Raw genomic sequence first — 25,399 nt, 5'->3', positions numbered from 1 at the left:
TAAACTCCCATTGAATTCAAATCAGGTTGCAACACACAAGACAGAGAACCAGGCCTAGGGCTATTCAGAGAGTGAGGTTTTGTCTGGCAGCCTCTGAGGAGTGGGAGGTGTAGAGGGCACCGCTCTCCAGTGCTCGCACCCTGCTCAGGCATGGTGTGATCATACCTCAGAAAGCCAGATTTCTTCTACACCACGTGAAAACAATGAATAGCCCAACAAGAAGAGCACTGGAGATTTATATCTTTGCCTGTTTCTGCATTCTAATAGGTCTGACTGGCAAACATTAACCCGCAGTCTTATCTTTTCCTTTGAGAGCACTTCTGCCAGCACAACACTGCACGCATACCTGCACGATCAGCCTGAGAAAGACAGATTGTCCTCCGAAATTCCAGGGACAGCAGCCAGCAAACCAAATAGTTGTTCACCTGAGTAAAACACGCCCACGAAACGGCCCAGACTGGGTTGTTTTTTCACCAGTCAGGGCAAGTAGGCCACAGTGAAGGGGATGTTTAATGGCTGACTGACAGCCCAAGGGGCACAGGAAGGCCTGTGTACTCAGAGGTCTGCTAGCCAGGAGCCCGTGTGGCTGCATCCAAGCACTTGCTGTGGATCAGAACCTCTTAATCCGATTAAGACTGGCACAGAGGAGTAATTCACACAAAGCCAAGAGTCAGCATGGGCCTGTAGCCATATAGAAGACTGCCCTTTTCCTCTGAGGCTCGGCATATTGAGAAAGTGAGAGATGCAAGTGGGAGAGAAAGGGTAGGGAATGGGAAGAAAAAGGCCAAAGCCTGTGTACAGGCAGGAAGGGGTTGTGAGAGAAACACCGCTGAGACGGATCTCCTATGCAGAACTGCAAGAAGTAGGTCAGGGAAATTCATTAAGTAAACTTGGCTTATCACTGAGCAGCTTCACATCTATCAGAACTTATGTCAAAGGTACACAAACTGTGATCATTTAGCTGGAAACAGAACAAATTTCACATGCCAAATCGCATTGATTACATAAACTACATCAATTTCAAATTACATTATTAATTCCTGTATTACTGTTACTTCACAGAATCTTCTCAAGCTGCTCCATCCATTGACATCAGATCTGCTTTCAAAAGAAGGTAACAACCGCTGATCCCATGAAACTCCTCAGTAATGGATGCTGGTAGCGTGTACAGAACTTGCATCAATCTTGGCAGGCAGTTGTATCAAGTAACTTCGCACTGGTTTTGGAAATAAAAATTTAAAAAATGGAGCTTAAGGTATTTGTTAGTGGTTAAGAATGAAATAGCTACAACACAGACAGTACTCTTCTGTAAAACTACAATGCCATTGCTTTAAGGGAAGGTGCAATATTTAAGGCAATTCAATATCTGATTCTTCAGAGGTTTTTAAAAACATATTTTCATTCACTAAAATATTTCACCACATTCCTGAAAATTGTCAGCTATGACATGAAAGACCCTGGTCCCAATCCTATACTGATCAAAAGCAGAGACGAAAAGGACACTGATTTCAAGAAGACAGGAGCTGGCCTTATCTTATCCTACAGTAAAAAAGTCATAAGGCCATCTTTAGAGAAAAACTAGAAATAATATATATAAATATAAATATATAAATATACATGAAATATGCAGAAAATATAAAAAAATAATATATGCACAGGCTGTAAGGTATTGTGTCTGAAGTTTTATTTCCTTCTTAGTTACCTTTGTTATAAAACAACAAATAAAATCATCTTTATATTTTATTGTGAAAATTGTCATACAAGGACAGAAGTATTCAGACTGAAGATGTTTTATAGATAGAAAATGAATGCAGTTTATTAATTTACACGTATAAGCAAAGTTGTGACTAAGAAGTAACTGCTTTTATTTAGAGAGATTTGATTTAAAGAGTAAAGACAAAAGATGTTACGTTAAAGGTGCACACCTCTCTTCAGCACATCTTTTTTAAAGTGCAATAATTTTTTTAAAGTGCAATAATTTTTAACTGCAATAATTACTGCCCAATCAGATGAGGATATCTCTGAATATTGTCTGTTTTTCTAAGGAATACCTAGCATGCAAAATCATGGATAAAATACTGGCATTGTTTGACTTACCATTCACAGGATTTTCCTGTTTGCAAACATTAAGGGCATTATTTTGTTTATATTCATTTGTATAATAAGGTTTTACTGCTTCAGGTTACATTAAAGAAAAATATGCACCTTCATAATAATATGATTTCATCTGTAAAAATATACAATGTACTGTTTTTAACTTTCTCCCTTCATTTAGAAAGTTAAGTCTTAAGTATAATGTCAAATGGTATTTGACACAGACATACATTGTTAAAAGCACCACGCAGCAATACAAATCTTTGTTTTACATTCATAGCAAAAGATCAGCACAAGCCCTTTGTTTTTATACAGATACACGATGTAAATGAAAAACAAAGCTCGTTGTGTTGACTAGCTCACGTTCATTTGTGTTACTGAAATCTAACACAAATCTTGGCAAATTTATGTATGCAGTTACAAAAATTTGTCATCAAAGTATAATAACAAGCAATACAAACCTTTGTGTTATTTTTCACAAGTGTCTAAAGTAACATAACTTGTGTGAAAAAGAATACAAGTTTGTGTTGATTTTATACCATTAGCTGTGTGTCTGGACAGTGTTGAGTATGAGAGATGTGCAGAGAGTTTGCAATGTGTGTTGTCTAAGTTTTTGTGTATTAAACAAAGATTTGATCTTTTTCTATTAATAACAGCGGTGATGGACAAGACGATGCAGGAGAACTTGACTTTAGTGGTCTCCTGAAACGTAGGTGAGAACCAAGTGATGCAGTGAGCAGGTGTGGATTGCAAACCATTAGGTTCGCACACAGAAAGAGTCAGGTGTAGCATTAATAACTTTTTAAGACTTTTCTGACCTTTCATTTTTTCAGTGTTTCTAACTATCATTCTCATAGTATAATATGCAAATATTCAGTTAATTGTACCTTTAAGTGTGCTGTAAAGAAAACTCAGACTTGAGTGTACTGGGAAAAAAGTAAGCCACAACCTAAAGAGATCAATAACATTTAGTCTACTTGCTATTTCTTTTGTGTTTGCATGGAGGCTTGAGGGGGAGAATTTCCTACGCAGGGATGAGCAGTTCAGAAAATTGGGTCTGTTGCAAAAGCAAAGAGCTGCAAGGGTTGAATTTACCTCTTTGGGCACATCTTAATTTGATTTCATAAGCATTGCAATACAAAAAATCATATTATGCTTTCAAATCATAGAGACTGGTATTCTTTGTAGCTTTCTGTTTCAACAAGTACACACTAATATTCAATGGTGGTTTATTCACCTTAAATACTGTGATGGAGAAAAACCTGGGCCTGTGTCTCTGGTTCACCTTGAAAATCTGGTGATATAGTAGCTATGCTGTTAGCTATTTCAGACTTTAAACCCAGGTTAGTCTTTTAACAGATTAAGAAACTTCCAGGAAAGGAAGAATTGACCTTACCCAACCTTCATCTGCACCAGTTAGTCAGCTCCTCTTTGTTTGTTTTTTTAATTTATCAAAAAAAAAAAAATGTATATGCCATGGAAATCAATGGTAACTGACCACAGAGATCTGGGAAACGAACCACATTCTTTATTTTATCTACCACTTACTCTGAAAGAGAAAAACCCAATATACGGTATTAATTACATTTAAAAGTTCACAATAGGATCATGGACTATGATGGGGAGAAGAGTATTTTGGCAACTAAAGCAAGACTGAAGTGAAAACAGGAAGGCTGAAGATAAATGTAGGAAGCGAAAGAATTACGTGAACCAATTCAAATATACCAGGTCTTTGGTTTTTTTAATCTTCTCATCCCTTATTAGGATCTTCAGTTTGACTTTTTATCATGCTAATACAACTTACCGTAAGAGTTCTCATAACTGCCTGGGGGGTGTTTTACTAACAATGTGAGGTGCATGTAAGAGGTCTTGGTGTTTTCGTGGAAAGAGAAATGTGAAAAATACTTGTTATCATTTCACTAAAAAGTAACTCACATGTTTTATAAGATAAATACTGTATAGCCATATAAATGTAGTATAAATATCATGTGGTTAATGGGCAAAGCAAACTTTTACTTTATAAACACCATTTAATTGTGGTGAAAGCAGTGTCTCACCTCCTTGCTTCAAGCACTGAAATGCAACCTCATACTTATGAGCTTAATTAAATGGTAAGGCGGCTGCTTAATCCACAGTGTGGATATTAGTAGCCATTTCAATTATAAAAATAAATGTTTTCATTTCAGCGTTTCAAAAGGCAGCGTTGCAGGTCCACTCCTTCTCATTTGTATGGTCATACTACCAAGAAGAGAGCTAGAACTTTTCACCTGTCATGTATAATAGTGAAAACACGTTTGTTCATTTAAAAACAAACAAACAAAAACCTAAATGCACAGACTCTACATACTGCCTGCTTTCTAATTTCATGCTGGCCTTGCAGGAAGACAAACCAGTTTTTATCTCAGTAAGCAAGTCTGTGACTGGTTATGCTTCATCAATGCAATGAATCAGTAACAGCATGAAATTCCAAAAGGCACAAAATCTCAAAAACACTCAAACATTTAGGTGCATTTTTAATAAGTATATCTTTCAGCAAAATGCACATTTTCAGGGAAAAGGTCTAAAAGCGATTTTGTGGAGAGACCAATCTGCTTAGAAAATGTGTAGCATTGTTTGCCCACTACCCACAGCAGAAACTATTATGGTCTCAGAACAAAGTTGGTTTGCTCTGTGACAAAATTTGTTCTCCCATTACTTAAGAGGGAAAAAAATAAAAATAAAGAGCCTGGAACAAATTACTTCAACTGGTTGAAAATCAGGATACTCTAACTGATCCTCATTCTCAACTACTGCCTGATCTAAAGGGGTACATTGTCACAATACCCACAGAGCACAATTCCTCTTAGCACCAACAGGAGTTGCATGGCAAGCAGCCAGCCCTGGGAGAGGAGAATGCCACCCCAGTTGAGTGTGTCAGCTTTTACATATGTTTGCAAGCTGATCTTGACTTGCCGCCATGCAGCAGGAATCTCACCAAAATGCCAGCGTTCGCAGTACATAGTCACTCTCCAGAAATCCTGAGCATAGAAAAAAGTAAAAAGAACAAAATATAAAGTTGGATACCAGAGATTTTCTAAGAATTATTCTAATCTAACATTGTATTTCAAAGACTCCTCAGAAAGAAGGCTTTTATTCCTTTTTAAAATAATACTGGCATATTAGGAAAATTAATAAATCTCATGGATTAAACAGAAAAGTGGTTTCCCATAGTTACTCATCCAACCATGCGGGGATCCCCAGTGCTTTTTTTGTATTCTTGTTAAACAAAATTCTCTGACTTGATCACACTCAATTCTAACAGTGTGTCACTGCAAAGCTCAGTCTTTTTTTGTTTCTCAAATGTTTATTTTCTCATTCTGTTCTCAAAAGAACTGATTTCATTAGACTGGCTTGATCAAGGCAGAATGATCCTGGTCTGAGTCTAATGAACTCACAGGAAAAAAAGGTCTACATTTCTTCTTCATTTCCTGGTTTGTTATAGCAGTTCAATTTGAGCTAAGCTCTCATTCTCAAAAATTGCCATTTTGTTTAGGATGCTTCCATTTTCTCTCATCTAATGGTTGCCAGTGTTACTTTTCTCTGTTGTTTTTCTTAGCTTGGAGTTGAAGATAGTAAATATGCTATTGAATCGTAAAGCACAGGCCTCTAAAAACATTTCCCATTCTTAAGACTGAGATAAACATGGAAGCCATCAGATCCATCTTGCAACTCCAAGCTGGTGTGGGAATCTCTAGTTCCTATCCATATGCCAAATTTCAAGTGATTCTGAGAAGCACTGGTGTAACTATAAACAGACCCAGATTCCCTTAGATTTCAATATGTCATTTCATAGGTCACCACCTGCGACAGTTACAGTGACTGAGTTTGAAAGCACTTTTGTATAATTATGAAATGTAAGGATTAGACTTAGATCTCAGTGGTGCCATCATAAATTTCCCCTGATTCCAGTGATTTAAACAGGATTAGCACATATTCTGTTATAGTACTACATTTTCCAACTGTTCCGTTTTATAATGAAGAAATATAACATTTCTAATAGCTGATTACATCAAAAAAGGACAAAGTAAAACATACACCCAAATTCTGCCATGGAGAACGTAAACTAAGTTGTGAGCGTCATTCTGAACTAATCCACTCGTACTGAGTGGACCTAGGGCTTGAATTCACTTACTTACAGGTGTATGGAAGACTTGATGTCAAAATGAAAAAAAAAATAAAAGATGGTGACCTTCAAATTTTCATCAAAACATTTCTAACCTCACCATGGATTCAGTTCCACCCTTTTCCTGGTATGATAAGGCCTCGCTAACTCTTCTCCCATAATTTTATTTTGCTACTGTTAGGGAGGTTAAACAGCAAGAAGAAGAACCTGAGGTAGATGTGTGGGAGCTCCTGAAGAACGCTAATCCCAGTGAATATGAGAAGATTGCTTTTCAGTATGGTATCACTGACCTGAGAGGCATGTTAAAGCGTCTGAAGCGCATGCGCAGGGAAGTGAAGAAGAGTGCAGGTATGGATAAGGCAGAATATTTTTATGTTCAGTAGTCAGACATGACCATTCACCTTATGAGCCAAACCTAACTGCATTTCCATGCAAGGGCACATGCACGCTACAATTCCAACCCCGTCCAACACACTGCAAGGAGTTAATCAGAGGTGGACTTGGTCCACTCCTAGTGTAAATACCCTGTCCCATTCAGTGCTTACCAAAACCACCCCTCCCTCTTGGCCAAACAGTAGTCCTAACTGGAATGAAGTCTGCAGCTGTGTGAAGAGGTTTTTACGTGGTAAGACAATATGGAAATTAGACCTTGTGTTATCATTAATATCTTTTGCTCTAAAATGGAGTCATCATTGTTTGCTCTTTTAATTTCATTTTGCTCTTAATCTGACATTTCTTTGAAATCCCAGCTGAACTAAAAACCCTTCACCCTCTGCTGGGTAAGCGCATTCAGGGCTATCTTTCTCCAGCTACCGTACTGAATAATATGTGCAGTACAATATGTACATACATAAATATAGATATGTGCTTATACATATGTGTATATAAAGTATAGGTATATGTTTAACAATATGTATAGACACAGAAACATACACATACAAATACATCATGCTATCCATAATACTATTTTGTCGTGTGTCATTTGCATGTTTCGGGTGAGCATTTCAGAACTGGATGCAATATACATCTGCTGCTCCACTGGTTTCCTGGAAGATTCCCTTTTTGCATAGATGAAATCCTCCACCCCCACATGAATGCAGGAACCTTCCCAAAGGAAAGGAATCTTGGCCAAAATTTCATTAACCCATGATGATTGTCACCCTGTAAAATAGTTACTGGGATCAATAGCATACAGGTGAAGTTAGAACAGTGTTCAAGCAACCATAACTTCTGGCAGAGACTGGACCAAGACTTGGCTTGCTCCAAAATGTGCTGAGTATAAAGATGATGCAAAACTGTCTTTGCTTGATATTTCTAGTTCTGCACTGAATTTTATGGCCATATTAGATATTCTGAATCAATATATTTGATACATAGATATGCCTATTTCAACTTGTCTTAAATTCTTAGAAGTAAAACAAACTGTTGTACTTACTTCAGTCTTCTTCGGAAATATTCAATTGTTTATAGCCACCTGGATATTCAAAGATCCATAAATTTCGTTGCTTTTAGAGTAATTTATTTTTTAACATTCTAGTCTACAAACTCATAACTAATGATACAGGATATCCAGTATAAAAGAAAGAATAACAGATTTTAAGTTATGAAAAGACAACATCTTTTTAGGCATATACTTCGTAGGGATTTCCCATCCAAAAGTGTTGTTGAGACAAAGTCTGATTGAAAGAGTTCATCTAGATAAGAACAACAAAACTTTCTCTCAACAAGTACAAAAGCTAATTTAAAATATTTTGCAGTAATCCAGCTGCCTGATACACCCTTTCTCCTCCTCCTTTACCTCACATCATCACACTTGTGATGCTACTATAAATTAACCTTTATGGATAACCTCTTCATTTGCTGGCATATCTGATTCTAGCCACTGTTGGGAGAAATGGAGTTGATGTTTTTTGGCTGAGACACTGTGTCAGTTTTTGAATCCAGTGGAGATATCTAAGGGGTTGAAGAACAGGGAAACTCCTCACCTACCCCAACCCCTACGAGTCTGGAAAGGCCTGGAAGCTAATGCAGGAATTGTGCAGCTGGCAGGAAGAACTGCTCCCTACCCAGATGCATCACATGGAGGTGCTGGAATGTTGTAATGTGAAAAGAGCATCCCTCAGCACCTGGTACCAGTCTGTCTGGTCCCTCTCCCCAGATCCATGTTGAGTAGGATGAGGCTGCCAGCCATATTAGGATTTTTCTGTAGTCAGGGCTTTCCCTACAGAAGCATCTTTAGATAGTATGCAAAATGTCTATATGACAGGCCGATAGTAGGGTGTTTTTCCCCTTAAGCTGCCTTTATTATAAATTGAAATCTCTTACACTTCAGTAAGATCTAAAAAAAAAAAAAAAATCCTGTTCAAATGTAGTAGTTCTGTTCCTGCTGTTTCAATATCCTCAGTCCCCTGAGACATGCATAATATAAACTTTATCAGAAGTTGATTATTTAGCAGCTGGTGATGCGTTTGAGGCATCATTCATTTTCAAGCCATAGGTCATCTACTCCCCTGGGTCTAATATTTGTAGCTGGCAATAACTAAATGTTGATGCTAAAGTGTTTTGAAATGTTTGAATTCTAGCCTTACCTTGCCCAGAACAACTTGGCCTACATTTGCACATCTCAAAGAATTGCTTTGAAAAGCTCCACTAGGATTCACAGATGGACAGCTTTTGACTGGTTTCAGATATTTTTGCAAATGTTTGGCAGCTGGAACATTTATCACAAGTGGAATTGCAATTTACACTTTACAACCTTCAAAAAGAATCAGGAAAATTAATTTGGCTTTTAGACAACTCAATGTGTTTATTCTGATAGTGGGAACCTCAAAAGAAATTTTAGCTTAAAATTCCCTGTTAACTTGAGTGGCGGTGCTGATAGAGAAGTCCTGTTTAACAGATTCTAAATGATTCCACTGCACCACCTGTATACAATTTTACTCCAAAATAGTGATTCTCAGCAAGCTGTCAGAGCTACGTCTACTCAATCCTGTTCATAACAGGGTCATACTGCAAAGTCATGAAGAGATAGATACTAACTTCGTAAGGGTAATCAGAGTTGCATAGCTCTACACTTTTGCTGATACTGTTTCTAGAAAATAAACTGATTTGTTTGGACCAGCCCAAGATTTAAGAGTGATGCATAACATGGTGTGTATATATTCTGATAGCTCTAATGAGTCTTATGCAATGCAATTTCAGCATTCATATTCCCATTTGTTTTCTGATCTTCTTTTATAATAACACTTCTCTTCCGCAACAGCATTTGCCAAAGGTCTTGATCCTGCATACCAGGTAGATAAAGGAGGCAAAGTAAGGTTCATGGTGGAGCTAGCAGATCCAACAGTAGAGCTCAAGTGGTATAAAAATGGCCAAGAAATACGACCAAGTACAAAGTAAGTGGTTTTATTGTATATAAGCAATAAAATAGGTACATATGTACCTCCTTGACAAATGTGTTGTATAGATCTCTCTTTGCCAAGGTTTGCACAGATTTTATTTCTGGCATTTCATTATACTTGAAAAAGTATGTAAATGATACCATACTGCTCGTGGCCCAGAAATGTTCACTGTAGGCTAAATGTTAACATAGATTCTTCTGTTTTATCTTGAGAGAAGAGAATTAAAGATCCTCAACAAAACATAGATCCATTTTCTGCTTGGTAGTTTTTAAAAAGTCAGGAAGCTTTGTGAGTAAATAAGTTTCTCGTCTGCAATTCTGTATCAGAAGAAGGTCAAAATCTTTCTATAGTAATTCATTTCTAAGAGGAGCAACATTTAATATTACATACTTGCCTACCTGGCTCATAAGCCACCTGTAAAATTATCTCTAGGCAACACTATCTGTTAATTAGATAATTTGTGTTAGGGAGGAAAGGGGAATGAGGTGTGTGTCACCCTCCACTACCCGTTTATCACTCACAGTGAAGTCAGCAACCTCAAAGTGACTTCAGCCACGTGCAGTTTGTCTACTATACCTAAGCTTCTCCATCATCTCTATCACCTATATATTGGTTTATACTCCGGCTTCACATACAACAAGTGGCTTTTTGGGTGCAGACATGAGTACAGGTAGAACAAAGACTGGAACTTGAGCCCTGTCCCTAATGTTCACAAAACTAGCTTTTACAAACTGCTGTAGAAAATCCCATTCCGAAGTCATGTGCAGCTAAGAACAGTAATGCACAACAGTGTAATGTTCCTCAAATGTTGCTTAACAGTCCCAAGTCCTAGCAAATCTTCCTGGCCCTGTAAAAAATAAAAATAATTTTAAAAATAATGATAATAATAGCAAAAGCCCCCTTACAGAGAATGGCAGGTTTCCCTTATTCTATTGCTAGATAAGTAAATGAAGGATGTGGATTAATATTCTTCTGACAAATAAGTGGAATAAAGAGAGTATATTTTCTTTAGCCCCTTTCTTTGCCATGAATAGTTCGGAACTGCTTTGCAGTCAACTATATATGTACCCCTCCAGTAGAAGGAGCTGGACTGAATGCTCCAGTTCATTTCTTCCAGGCTGCTGAAGCAGCTGTCAGATGCTAATGAGCTTTGGTCACTACAAACCTGGAGCAGATCTAAACTGGTGACATGAAGGTGAAAGGCTACATATCCCATTACCAAAACCTCATATCCCATTACTGATCTCTTGTGCCATCTGGCCTACCAATAATATTAACTTCTTAACCTTAGCTATTATTATGCTTCATAAAAATGTTAAGAGTGTTGGAATGAAGATGGTCTCCTGTTACTGGTTATTTTCATCTTTACTCATCTAGAGTTTCAGACTCCATTTTATTCTGTCATCTCTCTGAGCCTGTAAATTTTGATTTTGATTTTTTTTTCTTTTTTCTGATCATCCAAGCCTGGGATGTTGGAGCAAGCCAGAAGTTGATTGTTATCACTCTACCTCATAGCTCTTTTTGCCACAAGGTCTTTGATTGTCTTTATTCTTCCTTTTGAAACTTGGAAATTGCTTTCCAGGACTGCTTTTCCTGTTCTATGTAAAAAACAGGGTTTTCCCCTCTCATAATCCGAGAAGAATTTCTACATAAAACAAAAAGGGTCCAGCAGTTTTTCTAATGTATTTTTGTTTTATTCCTGTTTAAATAGATACATTTTTGAGCACAAAGGTAACCAGCGAATTCTATTTATCAATAACTGTACGATGACAGATGATGCTCGCTATTACGTAACAGCTGGTGATGAGAAATGCTCCACAGAACTGTTTGTGAGAGGTAACTACACCACCTGGCTCGTATTTCACCTGGTGTAAATTTGTGTGGCTTCTTTGACTGCAACAGAAATTAACAGGGAGGATCTAGCTCAGTGCATGCTTGTTTTTGTGTTAGCAGCCTTTACGATCGCTCCCTATTTTTGTGATTCCTCACTGTTTTTTCTTCATCCTGTGTTTGGTACTTTAGTGAAAAATCTCAAATCAGACATTCTAGCAGTTAGTTTTATCTCCATCTGCCCAGATTTAATGGAAGACTATCAAAAGCCATGAATAGGTGGCCATTTGCTTATGCTTTTTGCTCCCATAACATTGGTAGTCTAACTGATAATATTTATGGCATCCCTCACACACAGAAAACAAATTGAGTTAAAAGGGTCCTTTTGGTTAGATATCCCTTAGAAAACAATTGGGGAATTCCTGAACTTGGGAAAATAAAGTTTACATTGAAAGAAAAAATCATCAAATATATCAGAAAGCTATTTAAAATAATGGATCTATTGCCCCTGTGAAAGTAGGATAACCATTGTGCTACATTTCTATTTCTAACCATGTGCACGTTTCTATTGTCTTGTCAAACTTGAGTTTTGACAAGAAGAAGGGACTAAAGCAGTAAGGGCACAATGTTATGCCATCAGGTCATCTAGTTGTGCATAACAGGCTGCAGGATCTAATGAAAATATTGATTTCTGAGAGGGATCTGTGTCAGGCAAGTGATGAATCTCAGCTTCTCATATCAACTTGCTTGCACAAGCTATCAATAAAAGGGGATGCAAGGCAGCTATTAATCTGAACAGATTTTTTTATTTTATTTTGTTTTTAATTTAGCACATTTTTTACTAGCATCTTAATGAGCAATCTCCTTTCTGATTTCAGGCAGAAAATAATGCTACAATACTGGCTTTGTAATTTTAACTTTGAATTTGTATTATCTCCTATACCATGATTTTGAAAACCTCCTGAAATTAGTTTTCTCTCTCAGATTGTAAATCTGTAATTTTCTCTTGTCAAAGATCCTCCAATTTTGGTGACCAAAGGCCTGGAGGATACCAATACCTATGTTGGTGAACGAGTAGAACTGAGCTGTGAAGTGTCTGAGGATGATGCAAATGTGAAATGGTAAGTCACAATTTGAACAGATACTGTTTTCCTTGAGAGAGAGGTGGGGGACAGAATATTTTAGTTGTAGGCAAAATTGTGGATAACGTATTCTGTATCAGTAAGCCTGAAATTTCTTAAGAAAATCTCAGAAGAACATTATTTAGAAATGTAGTAACAGCAAGAAATATCCTTATACATTCATGGATGAATTTGTTTAACATTTTCTTGTGTCTTGAGCCTTATAAAGTCTTCTCTGGAAGTTTCAGTCTATGAGAATCTTATTCACACAGGATTTTTATTGGGAAAATAATTACTCTTTCTTTCCTATTAGGTTTAAGAACGGCGTAGAACTTACCAATGAACCTAAATCTCGATATCGAATCAAGGTTGAGGGTAAAAAACACACTTTAATCATAGAGGAAGCTGCAAAAAATGACAGTGCAACTTACTCAGTAATGACAACAGGAGGCCAATCAGAAGCTAAGCTTTCTGTTGATTGTAAGTATAATATATCTTACTCTTGAATTTTTTTGTCATAGTTTGCTATCTTACAGAAATAATTTACTTGCCTTTCTCCGGGGGTTTAAAGAGAGACTTATCTTCCATACCGATTTCTTAGCTGCAAATATCCAGTTTGCAGTAATAGGCAATGATTTAGCCACACTTGAAAAATTTCTGTCACTCCATTAAGATGGAAAACAAAGCTATTCACGCAAAATTATAATGGGTCAACAAAGTGAAACTTTCAAGGAAAGTACTTGCTTTTCTTGAATCCTTTTTAAGTTTTCACAGGAAATCCAAACCAAGTCTTTTGAGTCAAAACCAGAAAAAAGGAAGTATGTTGGAAAAAATAAACAATTCTACAACTAGGCATACTGTTAACATGCATCAGGACCAGAAGTAAACTCATAGGCACAAAAATATGGCTATGTAGCTCCCTCGGTACTGTTTGTATATCTCTTTAAAACATTTTAGAATTTTATGAATCCTTATAATCTTCTGCCACTTTGGTTTTAGGCAGACTAGAATTTGTTATAAAATATCACTGCTAGCTTTGCAAGTAGATGTATGTACACTACTAGATTTGTCCTTGCTGGCATAGATGAGCCAGACAGTGTTTGAGTTCATGGTTGTGGTAAGTTTGTCCTATGCTGTAAGCTTGTCATATATGCATGCACTCTGTTTTGAAATACACATATTTCTTTTGACTCTTTTATACAAAATGACATTCTAAGCACAACCAGCTAATGCTGTTCTACTACCAAGTTGAAAATTATCCACTATGGCTATTGGACTCCATCACCATACCTGTCACAGTGATAGATTCATGCATCTTCTGTTGAGTATTTTCCAACTGTCTTTCTATGAAATGTAGCCTTTCCCATCACTGTTTCTTGTGTCAGATTATAGTCAGGGATATTTACTGCATACACATGGTACTGTGTATTCAGCCTGCATTCTGGTCTACAGCATCTATTATTCAAGAAAGAGGAAGTTCTTGGTCTCAAGTTTTACAAAAGCTAGTAATATCTGTGGGTATTCACAGGATGAATTAAGGTGGTTTAGCAAACAGAAGAACCAGTAGTGTATGAAGTAAGTTTACTGTCCGGGTGGCCTTTGATAACAGCCTGACAAAATAGGCTCAAAATTAGTTCCTACTTGTAATGAACTACTTTAGCATATCCCCAAATTGTCTTGTGTTCACCTGGGGGAGCTATGAGAGCAGTTAAGTCACAGGAAAGGTAAGCTGTAATCCCTTCGGGTGCATAGGTATGGGGACACAGGTCTTTCACATCTTGAAAGTTTCTTACTGGCCTTTAGGGGATAGAAACACCCTCCTCCAGCACCTAAACACCACAGGGGAAAGAATTCAAATACGCTTCTATGGGATATATCCATGGGATTACCCTAGTCAGGGCATGGGTATTTTGGATCACCTTTTCTAAGGCATCAAACAATGGGGAAATTAAACATTAAAAGATACATACTTAAGTGGCTTACATGTACATATTGCTCGTATATGGAGTTCAGAGTTTTAGTATTAGAGACATATTTCTGATTTGAAGACTTGTGATTGCTAGTAGCAGCTCAGTGACAGAATCATAAGCTATTATTTGATATTAATATTAATATCTCTATTTCTCTTTTCCATAGTGAGACCATTGAAGATATCACTTGCACTAGAAGACCAGACTGTGAGGCTTGGACAGGAAATCCACCTGAAATGTGAGATATCTGAGAATGTGCAAGGGAAATGGTACAAAAATGGACAACTGGTTGAAGCTAGTGACCGTGTAAAGCTTTATCACAAAGGAAGGTAAGCATGTTGAGTATTGACTTGACCTTTGATAGAGCGACATTGTAAAGATGTACCAATATGTGTATTATTTCACTGAAAACTATCTGTTAATCACGTCTGATCTCTGTCCTTCAAACGGACTTATTCTTATGATCTTAAAAGCCATGTCTCCTTACCCTCTTTATCCTGTGTCTTTTGGCTGCGGAGGACGATAATCAAATCCTTGATCCATCTAGTTTCAAGCTGTTCTTTTTTCTTGACAATGCTGTTTCTGTTAGTATGGGATATTAAGCAGTAAGGTCAAAATGATTGTCAGATAGTATTAAAATTATGTAGCTTTAAAAATGTCAGGTTTTCTGATTTTGTTTTTGTTTCAGCTCAGACTCTGTATCTCTGCCAATGCAAAGTATGTGGAGATATCATACTTTGCATTTACAATTTGTCCTTTTGTATTTATTTGCAATAAATGCAAATGCCCTTTGCATTTATCATTTGTCCTTTTTCAATGAAAGTTTTTCAGTTAAAAGAAAAAAGGAAAAAAAAAAGAAAAAAAAAAAAGGTTCTATCTTTAGCTACAACCCTTTAAAAGGTCTTACCTTTAGCTGCATCCCATTGACTTCAGCTCAGCAGGCAGTTCACACAGCTGGGAACTGGGCTTGTGAAGATGTTCCTAAACAGGCTATGAAATGTTTGCATTAATTCTGAGTCCCAGTAAGGGACAAGTGCCATCTGTCCAATGACTCCTTGGATTGACTTAAGGTGAAGGTGCTCCCCACAACCAATATAAGCCTATAGGGTGAGGTGAGGGAAAGAGGAGCAGGAAGGGCACAGAGGTGAGTCCTACCTTGAACAAAACTTAGAGCAGAATATAGGAGAGCAAAAATATCAGTGTACTGCTGGAAGATGCAGTTGGGCAATAAGAGCAGCATATGCTTTTCTCACAGGTTTCTTTGTTCTGCCAAACAAACAGTAGATTGGCTTCTGTCATGAAGATGGTCTAACAGAAGTTAGACCATTTTCACAGTGGGATCACCAAAAGATTTCTTCTTAAACAACCAAATTACAATCTAATGACGGCAGTACAGAAACCAAGTGTCAAAGAGCTTACACTCCTGTATTCTTCTATTTCTGTGTTCAAACAAAAAATGTTAGAACTGTTTACATTATTTGATGATGACCTCAATAATATATTCTATAATTCACAAAGTATGTAATCACCTAAAGTACAGCTAAGCATCCAGCAAACGATTTTCAGTCAGTATTTTTACACTTTTTTACAGATCTCCTAAACCTTTTTCTTTGCAGATTTTTCTTGATAGCCTTCAAGAGTATTCAAAAATAATGTACATGGATTTCTTTTTCAATTTTTTTACAGAATCCACAGATTTATTATAGCGAGCGCTGCTGTTGATGATGAGGGTGAATACATGTTCGTACCAGATGCCTATAATATCAATATTCCATGCAAAGTACATGTTGTGGGTAAGTACTTGGCACAATGAGTTATATATAATATTTCTGACATTTGGAAAGTAAAAGCAGTGTGAAATATCCCTGATTACAATCAGCTCATTTCCTCTGACCTGGTGTCTACCTCAAAAAGCAGAGCTGCTATTTTGGCAAAGTGCATGTGAGCTATTCAGAGAGTGCTCTGCCTGTGCTCAGGATTCAGTCATATTTTACAAGCCCGGGGCAGCCCCCAGGGAAGGCTTCTTAATGTTGAATTCCTGAACTTAAACCACTATTAAGAGTTTGTGTAAAACACCTGTTATAATCCATTTTCAGACTTAGTGTTGTTGTCTTCAAAGAATTGTCTTGTTAATATTTTAAAATATGGTTTAGTTTGGTAAAATAGTAGAGTAGGTACATATTTACTTATACTCTAGATATGTTAAATGATATCTATAGAATTAAATGTTTCTGGCCATCATTTATTCAGTCAGCAGAAAAGAAGGCTTGTTAATGAGGCCATTCTTTCAAAAAGAATAAAAATAAAGAATAAAACAAGGCATTGACTCTTCCCCTGACAATATCCCACTGCCTTTTAATTTCAACCAGTGAATTTGAAGTCTAAAGGAAAGCAATATAAATGATGAAAGTTTTAGAAAATATGGTCTGTAATTGAAGTTGAAAGATGTGGGATACTTGTAATAGAAATAAAATTGGCAAGGGTTAAGAAAGAGGGGAGGAAGTATGCTCACAGATAAAATCTTGTAATAAAATAAAGATAAAATCTTATTTTGTAAGAGTATATTCATCAGTTGTTCTCCATACCCATGGAGTACAATAAAAGTAACCATTTCATTTTCAGAAAAAGGATTTAGATTAAGACTGTGACTGTAAAAACAGTGATGTCTGGAGTATGCTAATTCCAGATGAAGAAAGCCTACAATGACCAGATGTAGAAAGCCATAAGTGGAAATTTTTGAGAGCCACTTAAAGGAAACCTGTCAGAAATTTTTTTACTATACATAATTCTGCCTCGGGATGATAGAATATTTTTCTTTTATGGTCCTACTATTCCAAATTTCCTATGGTTCTATTATTTATTTTTCATCAATTATTTTCTTTGATTTTTTTTCCACAAATTTATTCAAAAAAAAAAAAAGTTGACTAAAAATGCCAGGAAAATACAGACTGTAGAGCATGTTTGTCTGTGTCCAAGACTTGTGGTCCCTGAACTCTCAGAGTGGCAGCTTAAGAAAAATTTGTACAATCTCTCATTTTTCAGATCCTCCTAAACTCCACCTTGATGGTCTTGGGGAAAATAACACTGTGACAGTAGTGGCAGGAAGCAAACTACGACTTGAAATCCCTATCACTGGTGAGCCAACTCCAAAAGTCATGTGGAGTAAAGGGGATAAGGTATGTTGTCGTTATACATATTTCTTTAGCTTAATGAGGGGCCTTTTACTTCAAAAAATAACCTTTAGTCTACTGAAGACATGATTTTGATAGCAGAGAATAAGAAGGGGATATTTTTTATCTCAAAAACTATTCTCCCTCAAAAGTGAAGGGTAAAAATGATAGTGTTTAGAATCTTATGGATCTCTGAGGAAAAACTGAAATTATGAAGGAAAAATAATCTTTTTTTGTTGTTTTTCTATAAATAAATTGTAAAGGAGAGGGACATATGAGATGCAGAAGAAATCTAGTGAAAATCTGCCAGACAGCTAATTATTGCGTACATAGTGCCCAGAATGGCTGTTAGGTTTTGACAGGAAGACATAGTAAAGTTCAGTTTTGGAAAATAAATGATAAATTCTGATGGAGTGTCAAATCTGGAATAAAATGGTAGGTTGGGCAATTGGTGTCTTGCATCTGATGTCTTCATTGAAAACTTTGCATGGACCCATCCCTGACTGTATATATCAAAAAGCCAGACTTTTCACATTTAAATTTTCATTGTGGTATGTGGAAGTGGGAACGTTATTTTTGCTGGATTTTTCAGACCTATCTGGTCAAATATCTGACTAGTATTTTTTAAATATTAATGGTATTATCAACACCGTGGGCTTGTCCAAATGAGAAATTACTCCATTGATTATTTGAAATGAATGAAGACAAACTACTGACCACTGCAATCCATCTGAGCTTTAAAACTGTATGAATTACATTTCAATCTGACTTTTGGGAAAATCCGCTATTCTCTTTTCAAAAATTAACATCTGATAGTGTTGATATAAGCATGTTCTTGCTCACAGGGTAAGTGAGACTAGTGACCTTTCCTTTGAGATGTAATGGCCAAACTGAGTACTAAACAGTCACAGTATTTTGAAGTTAATTATTTATCCCTTGGTTATTTTGTCATTTTCGTGATAATCTGCTGACTGAAAACCAGAGCTTTAATATGATTTTTCACATGGACACTTTTTGATGAAATGTGAAGCGTCCTGTACTGCACTTGGATTTTGATTTTTGAATATTTTGAATGTCAAATCAGAAGCCATGACTTTTCCCTCAAATTACTTTGATTCCTAGTGGATCACAGACAGTGGAAGAATACGGGCAGAAACATACCCAGACAGCAGCTGTCTGGTCATTGACACAGCTGAGAGAGAAGATTCAGGTCCTTTCAGAATAACATTGAAGAATGAGGCTGGAGAGGACACAGCTCTAATCAACATTAAAGTGGTTGGTAAGTCATGTGGAACAGTGCACACGAGCGATGTCTTTTATCATGGCCCTTTTCAATAAATGATCCCTGAAATGATCCTGCTTTTCTGCACAACAACTATAGCCAAATTTTTCTTCCTGTATCTGAAGGGTCTCTCCTGTAGATGCTGTCCTCCCTAGCTACCAAACTGTTGAAGATTCTCAGAAATCTTCCATTTTCCTGTTTTTGCTCATTTTCAGATATGGAAATGAGGTGCAAGGATACTAAGGCACAGAGTTAATGAAGGACACATGAGCTCAGCCTGGGATTTAAGTAGGAGTTAATTACTACTCCTGCTGCCACCTCACTTTACTGGGGTCAAGCTTCTGCAGTTGTCTCAGGCTGCTTTTAACATTCTTCATTCTCCTGGTAACTGTGGTCCTTGGCACATGCCCTCAAGTGCAGCTAAGGTGTCTTGACTGTACTGAAGAACTTGGCATTTATTCCTTCCTAACCACCAGCCATGAAGGATCTACAAAGACCTCCTTTCTCTTTCTCTCTCCATATTAGAAACTCTTAAATCACGTCTGCCAAATCAGGATCCATACAAAATAATGCAACAACTGCTTCCTTAAAAAATAAAGTCAATGGCTTCTGCTGATGTTATCACTGTGCTCTTGCCTGTTGGTCAGAGGATTTATTCAAGATGGGCAAATTTAGTTTCAATTTGTTTCTCAGCCCTAAAGTTTACAAAGCTGTATCTCCCATAGAAGTGCCTTAAATATCAGGCCTGAGGGCTCTGCACTGCTTCTACTGAATCCAAGAACTGTGCAAAGAAAAGTTTGTTTTTGTTTTTTACAACAGATGTGCCTGATCCTCCTCAGGCACCAAATGTGACTGAGGTCGGTGAAGACTGGTGTGTTATGACCTGGGAACCTCCAGCAAATGATGGTGGATCACCTATCTTAGGTACATACTTTTCTTTTTGGCTGGTGATGCTCTAATAGAGACAAAAGAAACTCACTGCAGTTATTGGACATCATAGTATCAGAGCTCAGCTCAGACCTTGGAGAGTGGCCCTCTGAGTAGTTCACTGCAAGAATGTTATATTCAGTCTTCAGTTTTATCACATATCTGTTTTTTTAATGCTTTGAGATTTTTCATTTTGTATGTTGCCAAATTATCAATCCCCCTACTTAAAAAGACAACCTCTTATAATACCAAAACTTGATAAATTAGTCTGTTTGAATGTTAGCAGGGATTTCAGAAATAATTTACTCAACAAATTGAAATATCTTCTAATGTGATGAACCAAAAAGAAAGTCAAAGAGCAGCAAAATCAGGCCCTTTGCACTCTAAACTAAATACAGCAGTGTTGTAAGTAGAGTTTGGAAAAACTTTGTATGTGGCCATGAAGGCCAAATGGGTGACTATCAGATAATCTGCAAAGAGAAAAATTAAACAATAATCCCCAAACCACTCTGAAGCTAGCAGAGGATATTGAGCTGTATCCAGAAAAAGGGATATTGACCAGTCAAAAATGGCCTCTCTAATACTATTTTGTTTGGTCAATAGGTTATTTCATTGAAAGGAAAAAGAAACAAAGCTCCAGGTGGATGAGGCTGAATTTTGAACTGTGTAAAGAAACAACTTTTGAGCCAAAGAAGATGATTGAAGGTGTTGCTTATGAGGTCCGTGTATTTGCTGTTAATGCAATAGGCATTTCCAAACCAAGTATGCCTTCAAAGTCCTTTGTTCCTTTAGGTACGTAAACAAGAATAGAAAAATGGCTATGCATTAGACAATAATCTTTGATACATTATTGAAGTCATTTAAGTATACAACTGTAGTTCTTTCTATGCTTGTGTTGCTCATGGGATGTCTTTACTAGATGCTACATAAATTTTATGTCTATCCCTGAAGGATTTATAGTCTTTCATAAACAAGAAACAAATAGGTATAGGCAGAAAATGCTGCACTATGATAAAGCAGTGACATGCTATGGGTGAGCCCAATATACTATGGTCAATGTTTTTTAAGGATAATAATAGCTATAAATTCATAGTTTCATGTCTCTGTGTATTGAGTCAATAAAATCAAACTACTGGCAATTTAGAGAATTGATAATTATGGAGTATACTCTTGGTTGTTCTGTTTCTCCTGCTCTAAGTTCAGTCAGACAATGACTTTTGGTCAAAAATACCCAGAAAAGTGACCAGAAGTCTGAAGATCACTACATATTTTATTCAAAAAGAGTCTATAGATTTCTGTTTTTAAAGAACAGGTATGTAATCTATCTATGGAAATAAAAAATAAGTGAATTTGCTAAATATCTTATAATGAATCATATTCTAAGATAGATTTGAATAGTCTCTAATGTGAATTAATCTATGCATCACTGATCCCCATTAACTGAAGTATGGTGTTGTGCTTTTTTTTTTTTTTTCCAGAAAGGAATCAAATATTTTTGATATCCTTTTGCAAGGTTAGATTAGGTTAGGTTATATTTTACCTTTTAGTAAAGGTAAGGTTATGCTCACATGCACTTAGGTTAGGTTATATTTTACACCATTTTACATGTCCTATTATTATTTTTACTTTATATTAATGTAACAGAGGGCCTTGTCACTCATTTAACCACCGACTAATTTGGTGGCCTTCTAATATAAAGAAACTGTTTTTCAAACTATTGTGACAATCACAAGTCCTTATAAAAGAAATTGCCTTGTTCTGTAGGGTAGCAAAGGTTTCCACCTCGCTCAACAGCTCCCCATGATGCACAGAAGCGAGAAGGTGGCAGCTGTTATTGCTACAGCATGCTGTTGTGTAATATGCTACTCAAAATGTCTCTACAATACCCTTCACTGCTCTTTGGGTTAGGGTGCCAGCAGATACAGAATGAGGTATCTTCTTCTCCTTGTTTTTCTCCTAACTGGGAGAGAAGTGCTAGGATGATTGGAAATGCCTGGTAGGCAGGATTTAGCCTGTTGCCTGACAGCTTGATGACGCTAAATTTGAGGAAAACACCAAAAATGTGAACTTTTATAGTAATATATTTTTCTGCCTTCTCTTCACTGCTAACTTATTTCAGCTGTTACCAGTCCACCAACTCTCCTGGCAGTGGATGGAGTAACTGATACCTCAGTTACGATGAAATGGAGGCCACCAGACCACATTGGAGCAGCAGGTTTAGACGGCTATGTTGTAGAGTACTGCTTTGAAGGAAGTAAGTGACAATGACTGTGGTATGTTACTCATAGTGAAAATAGGTGAGACCTCCATTGATTTCTCTACAAGTGTCTACTGCTCTCACTTCAAGGCAGAGATTAATCAGTCAGAAACCTCCAGGAGTAGGGTTGTGTTTAGGTTTCTCTTTAGGCTGTCTTCCGGATCCCACCTGCTGTTGTAGTTCAACCCATTTTACATCTGATATGAACTCCAAATCAAAAACTATATAATCTGTTGCAGTGTAGCAAGTACCATGGTAATCCCTTTTGTCTTCCAGAAGAATGAAAAGTGGAAGCAACAAAGTGAGTGGGTGGGTGGATGGATGGGTGAATGGATGGATGGGAAATAATAAATGAGTATAAGCATGACCCAAAGAATATGCAGGTGAGCCAGATTTTAGGGACAGGAGTTCCTCAGTGTGGTAATCCCTATCTTGACATATTACTTCAAGTGCCAGTTTACAATACCGAGGAAGGACAGCCTTCCCAACAGCTGGCTGTATAAGTTATCTAGGCAGGCAAAGTTCATGTGTGGATGTTAAATTTCCCCAACATTTCAGGCTAGTTATATACAAGATCTTTAATTATGTTCATCTAAGTCTTAAAGCTATACAGAACTGAAGGAGAATGATAAAGATGTAAGAAACAAAATAAATTTATAAGAGTGAAATAGCAAGGAATAGGCAAACATAACCTATGTTTTACAACCAGAGGCTTTGGTGACCAAGCAGCAGCAGTTTAGTATTTTTCAATAGATTTTATTCTGAGTCGTCATCAGATGAAGTCTGTTTTCAAAACGTAAAGTCCACCAACTCATGAGCGAGTACCAAATAGGCAGGACTGTGTGAGCAAATGCCAGACAATGGGACTCCAGCGATGTTGTATGATTGGATGAATGGGACTCTGTTATGTTCAGTTCTGCTAGCTGCTACTCTTCACTGTGTTGCAAATCAAGAGACAAGCTGGACGTGTTTTTTCATAACGACATCTGTTTCAATGAAAGCATTTCATGAATACAATCCACAGCCTGGAGACGAGAGGTAGAGGAGAGAACTTGTCATTCACAATGTCACGTGTTTCAGATTCAGTCAATCCAGGAAAACAATAGTTCACAAAAGTGGTCAGATACCACAGGAGCAGAGTGCCCTCAGCTCTCACTCAGGCGAGTGGGAAGGGAGTGAAGAACCACTGGCTTTTCTCAGGACCACTCAGCATCATGTAGTATTGAGATGAATATCTGTAAGGAACAGGAACAGACTGCAAGAAGCTCAGAGGTTTGGAGAAGATTACCTGAAGGCAGACACAGCTGGAATGGTAGGAAGGGTTTTCCTTGTGTATTGGGAGGGAGCTGCGGGAACAGCTCAGAAAGAGTAAGCATGCAATCTAAGATCAAGATGCAGCGGTCCTATAACGTTTCCTTTGCACAAGCAAGATGTGTACAGGTATAAAGGGAACTGGCCTTTGGTATATGTTGTATATTATGCTTCATTTAACATTTGTAGGATGGTGGAGGAGAATTAAAAGTGTTTGTAATATGTTACAGTCATATGACCCTTGTCATTGCAATACATTAATTGGCAAATAAGGCGAAAAGAAAGGCTAAGATATATATACATGCTAATGCAAATTAGGGTGTTTAGAGGAATCTTCAAAATTTACCTTTTAAGGACTGTTAGAAGATCACTGTATACCTGACGAATGGGACAAATTCTTTACATTTTATTTTTCAAATAGGTTTAAAATATATGAAATGCAACAAAATGGCAGTCAAGACTGTCATTTCACTGTTACCTACCTCAGTTAAAATACAATGGGTACAATGTATTTTACATAGATTTTTGAGTGTGTGTATATCTATATATGCCTCCTATATATTCTTATATATCTATATATACACAATTGACATTTATGTATATATGTTATGAAAATGGCTACGAAGAAGCAAGCTTAGTAGAAAATAACAGTAAGAAAAGTTGTATTATTGAAACATACATCCTTTTCTCTATGTTCAATTCTTTTTTCCTTCTTGCGATATCTCAGTGCCTCCTTTTCTCAGTCCTTTCAGTGCCTTTCTGCTTTGGACTAATATCTTCTATACTGTTCAATAACTTTTTAATTTCAAGATACTCTTTACAACTGTCTATATTCATTCTGCTGTATTTTTCTTTTAGTTCTTTGTTTGTAAACTCATTTGTCTTTGACTTCTTCAGTCCTTCCTTCACTGATGTAGCTTTAAAGAAGGCTTTTTGGAGTTTTGCTTATCATAGCAATCAGTAGGAGAAATCACAAGCTGAAAATAGGAAGACAATATGTACATGTAATCATAATTTAGAAGATACGTGTACCATAAGCATCAGTTTGGCTTCATGAAAATTGGTATTTCCATTTAGTCTGAATCTCATAAATTAATCAACATGGTGGGCTCTTGGACTTCATTAACTGTGGTAACATGTTTGGCAGCTCTCTGTGTATTACCGAACTGGAGTCTCATCATGAGTATCTAGCATTGCATAGGGATGAATAACATAGGTTATAATAATAAAAATGATAATAAAGAACTTCCCTTTCCAGGGCTGGTTTACAACATCCACCTTGAACCTCTTATTTTGGCAATGTGGAGTAGACCACATCTTTTTAATGTTGGAGAAGTCAGTTCTCAGTAACATACACTGCTGAGTGGTTCTTCTGTGATATTTCGAAGATAGCATAATTCTCCCTTGGACACTATGTTTATCTGCATTTAAAGGGCTATTGTACCTGTAAATCATCTGTTTTCATAGCTATTAAATAGGCATTTCAGAGAGTCTCTGTTGGCTGAGATATTTGCCAGTGTACCCATCCAGGAGCATGTACAGACACTAAAATAGTATTTTTACTGTCCTGAAAATGGCCAAGTCCATACTTCCAGGAAATCCAGGGCAGTGATAGCTTTGACCAGGAAATAAAGCCTTAGTGATTACATCATATTTGTCATTATTCATGACTTTGGCCTTGTTTAGTTTTCTATGTTTCCTTTAGTTAAGTGTGTTCTCTTTCTCTGTCTTTCCAATCTTTTTTTTATCCCAAGACTTCTTTTTTCTGTCTCTCTTTCTCAAAATTATCCTCTGAATTTCTTCTCTCTTCTATGACACGTTTTCTTCTCCACCTACACTTTCTCCCATCATCATTTTGTTTCATTTCTCTCTCC

General features: G+C 36.9%; 1 protein-coding gene and 1 long non-coding RNA gene across 16 annotated transcripts in view; one reads left to right on the top strand and one right to left on the bottom strand.

Annotated features, from left to right (window-relative positions):
* Nucleotides 1-25,399, top strand: part of MYBPC1 (myosin binding protein C1) — an 81,747-nt gene that overhangs the window by 37,552 nt on the left and 18,796 nt on the right. For all 15 annotated transcript variants that reach the window (XM_083830211.1, XM_083830212.1, XM_083830200.1 and 12 more), the window contains 14 exons: nt 1,063-1,114; nt 2,751-2,807; nt 6,438-6,604; nt 9,519-9,651; nt 11,369-11,493; nt 12,503-12,608; nt 12,922-13,088; nt 14,745-14,907; nt 16,265-16,371; nt 17,621-17,754; nt 18,871-19,027; nt 19,850-19,954; nt 20,561-20,749; nt 22,077-22,211. In XM_083830211.1, the coding sequence (XP_083686337.1) occupies nt 1,063-1,114; nt 2,751-2,807; nt 6,438-6,604; nt 9,519-9,651; nt 11,369-11,493; nt 12,503-12,608; nt 12,922-13,088; nt 14,745-14,907; nt 16,265-16,371; nt 17,621-17,754; nt 18,871-19,027; nt 19,850-19,954; nt 20,561-20,749; nt 22,077-22,211 (1,797 nt within the window). The remainder of the gene's footprint in view (nt 1-1,062; nt 1,115-2,750; nt 2,808-6,437; nt 6,605-9,518; nt 9,652-11,368; nt 11,494-12,502; nt 12,609-12,921; nt 13,089-14,744; nt 14,908-16,264; nt 16,372-17,620; nt 17,755-18,870; nt 19,028-19,849; nt 19,955-20,560; nt 20,750-22,076; nt 22,212-25,399) is intronic.
* The window catches only part of LOC310897223, a 33,846-nt gene continuing 18,108 nt past the window's right edge, over nt 9,662-25,399 (bottom strand). The window contains exons 3-4 of the long non-coding RNA XR_014582139.1: nt 15,066-15,160; nt 9,662-10,504 (exon numbers count right to left, since the gene is read on the bottom strand). This is a non-coding gene — a long non-coding RNA (uncharacterized lncRNA). The remainder of the gene's footprint in view (nt 10,505-15,065; nt 15,161-25,399) is intronic.

This window comes from Anser anser (genome assembly GCF_964211835.1).
Source record: "Anser anser genome assembly, chromosome: 1".
NCBI classification, from domain to species: Eukaryota; Metazoa; Chordata; class Aves; order Anseriformes; family Anatidae; genus Anser; species Anser anser.
The sequence above is the reverse complement of the archived record's forward strand: the minus strand, read 5'-3'. Positions and strand labels throughout refer to the sequence as shown.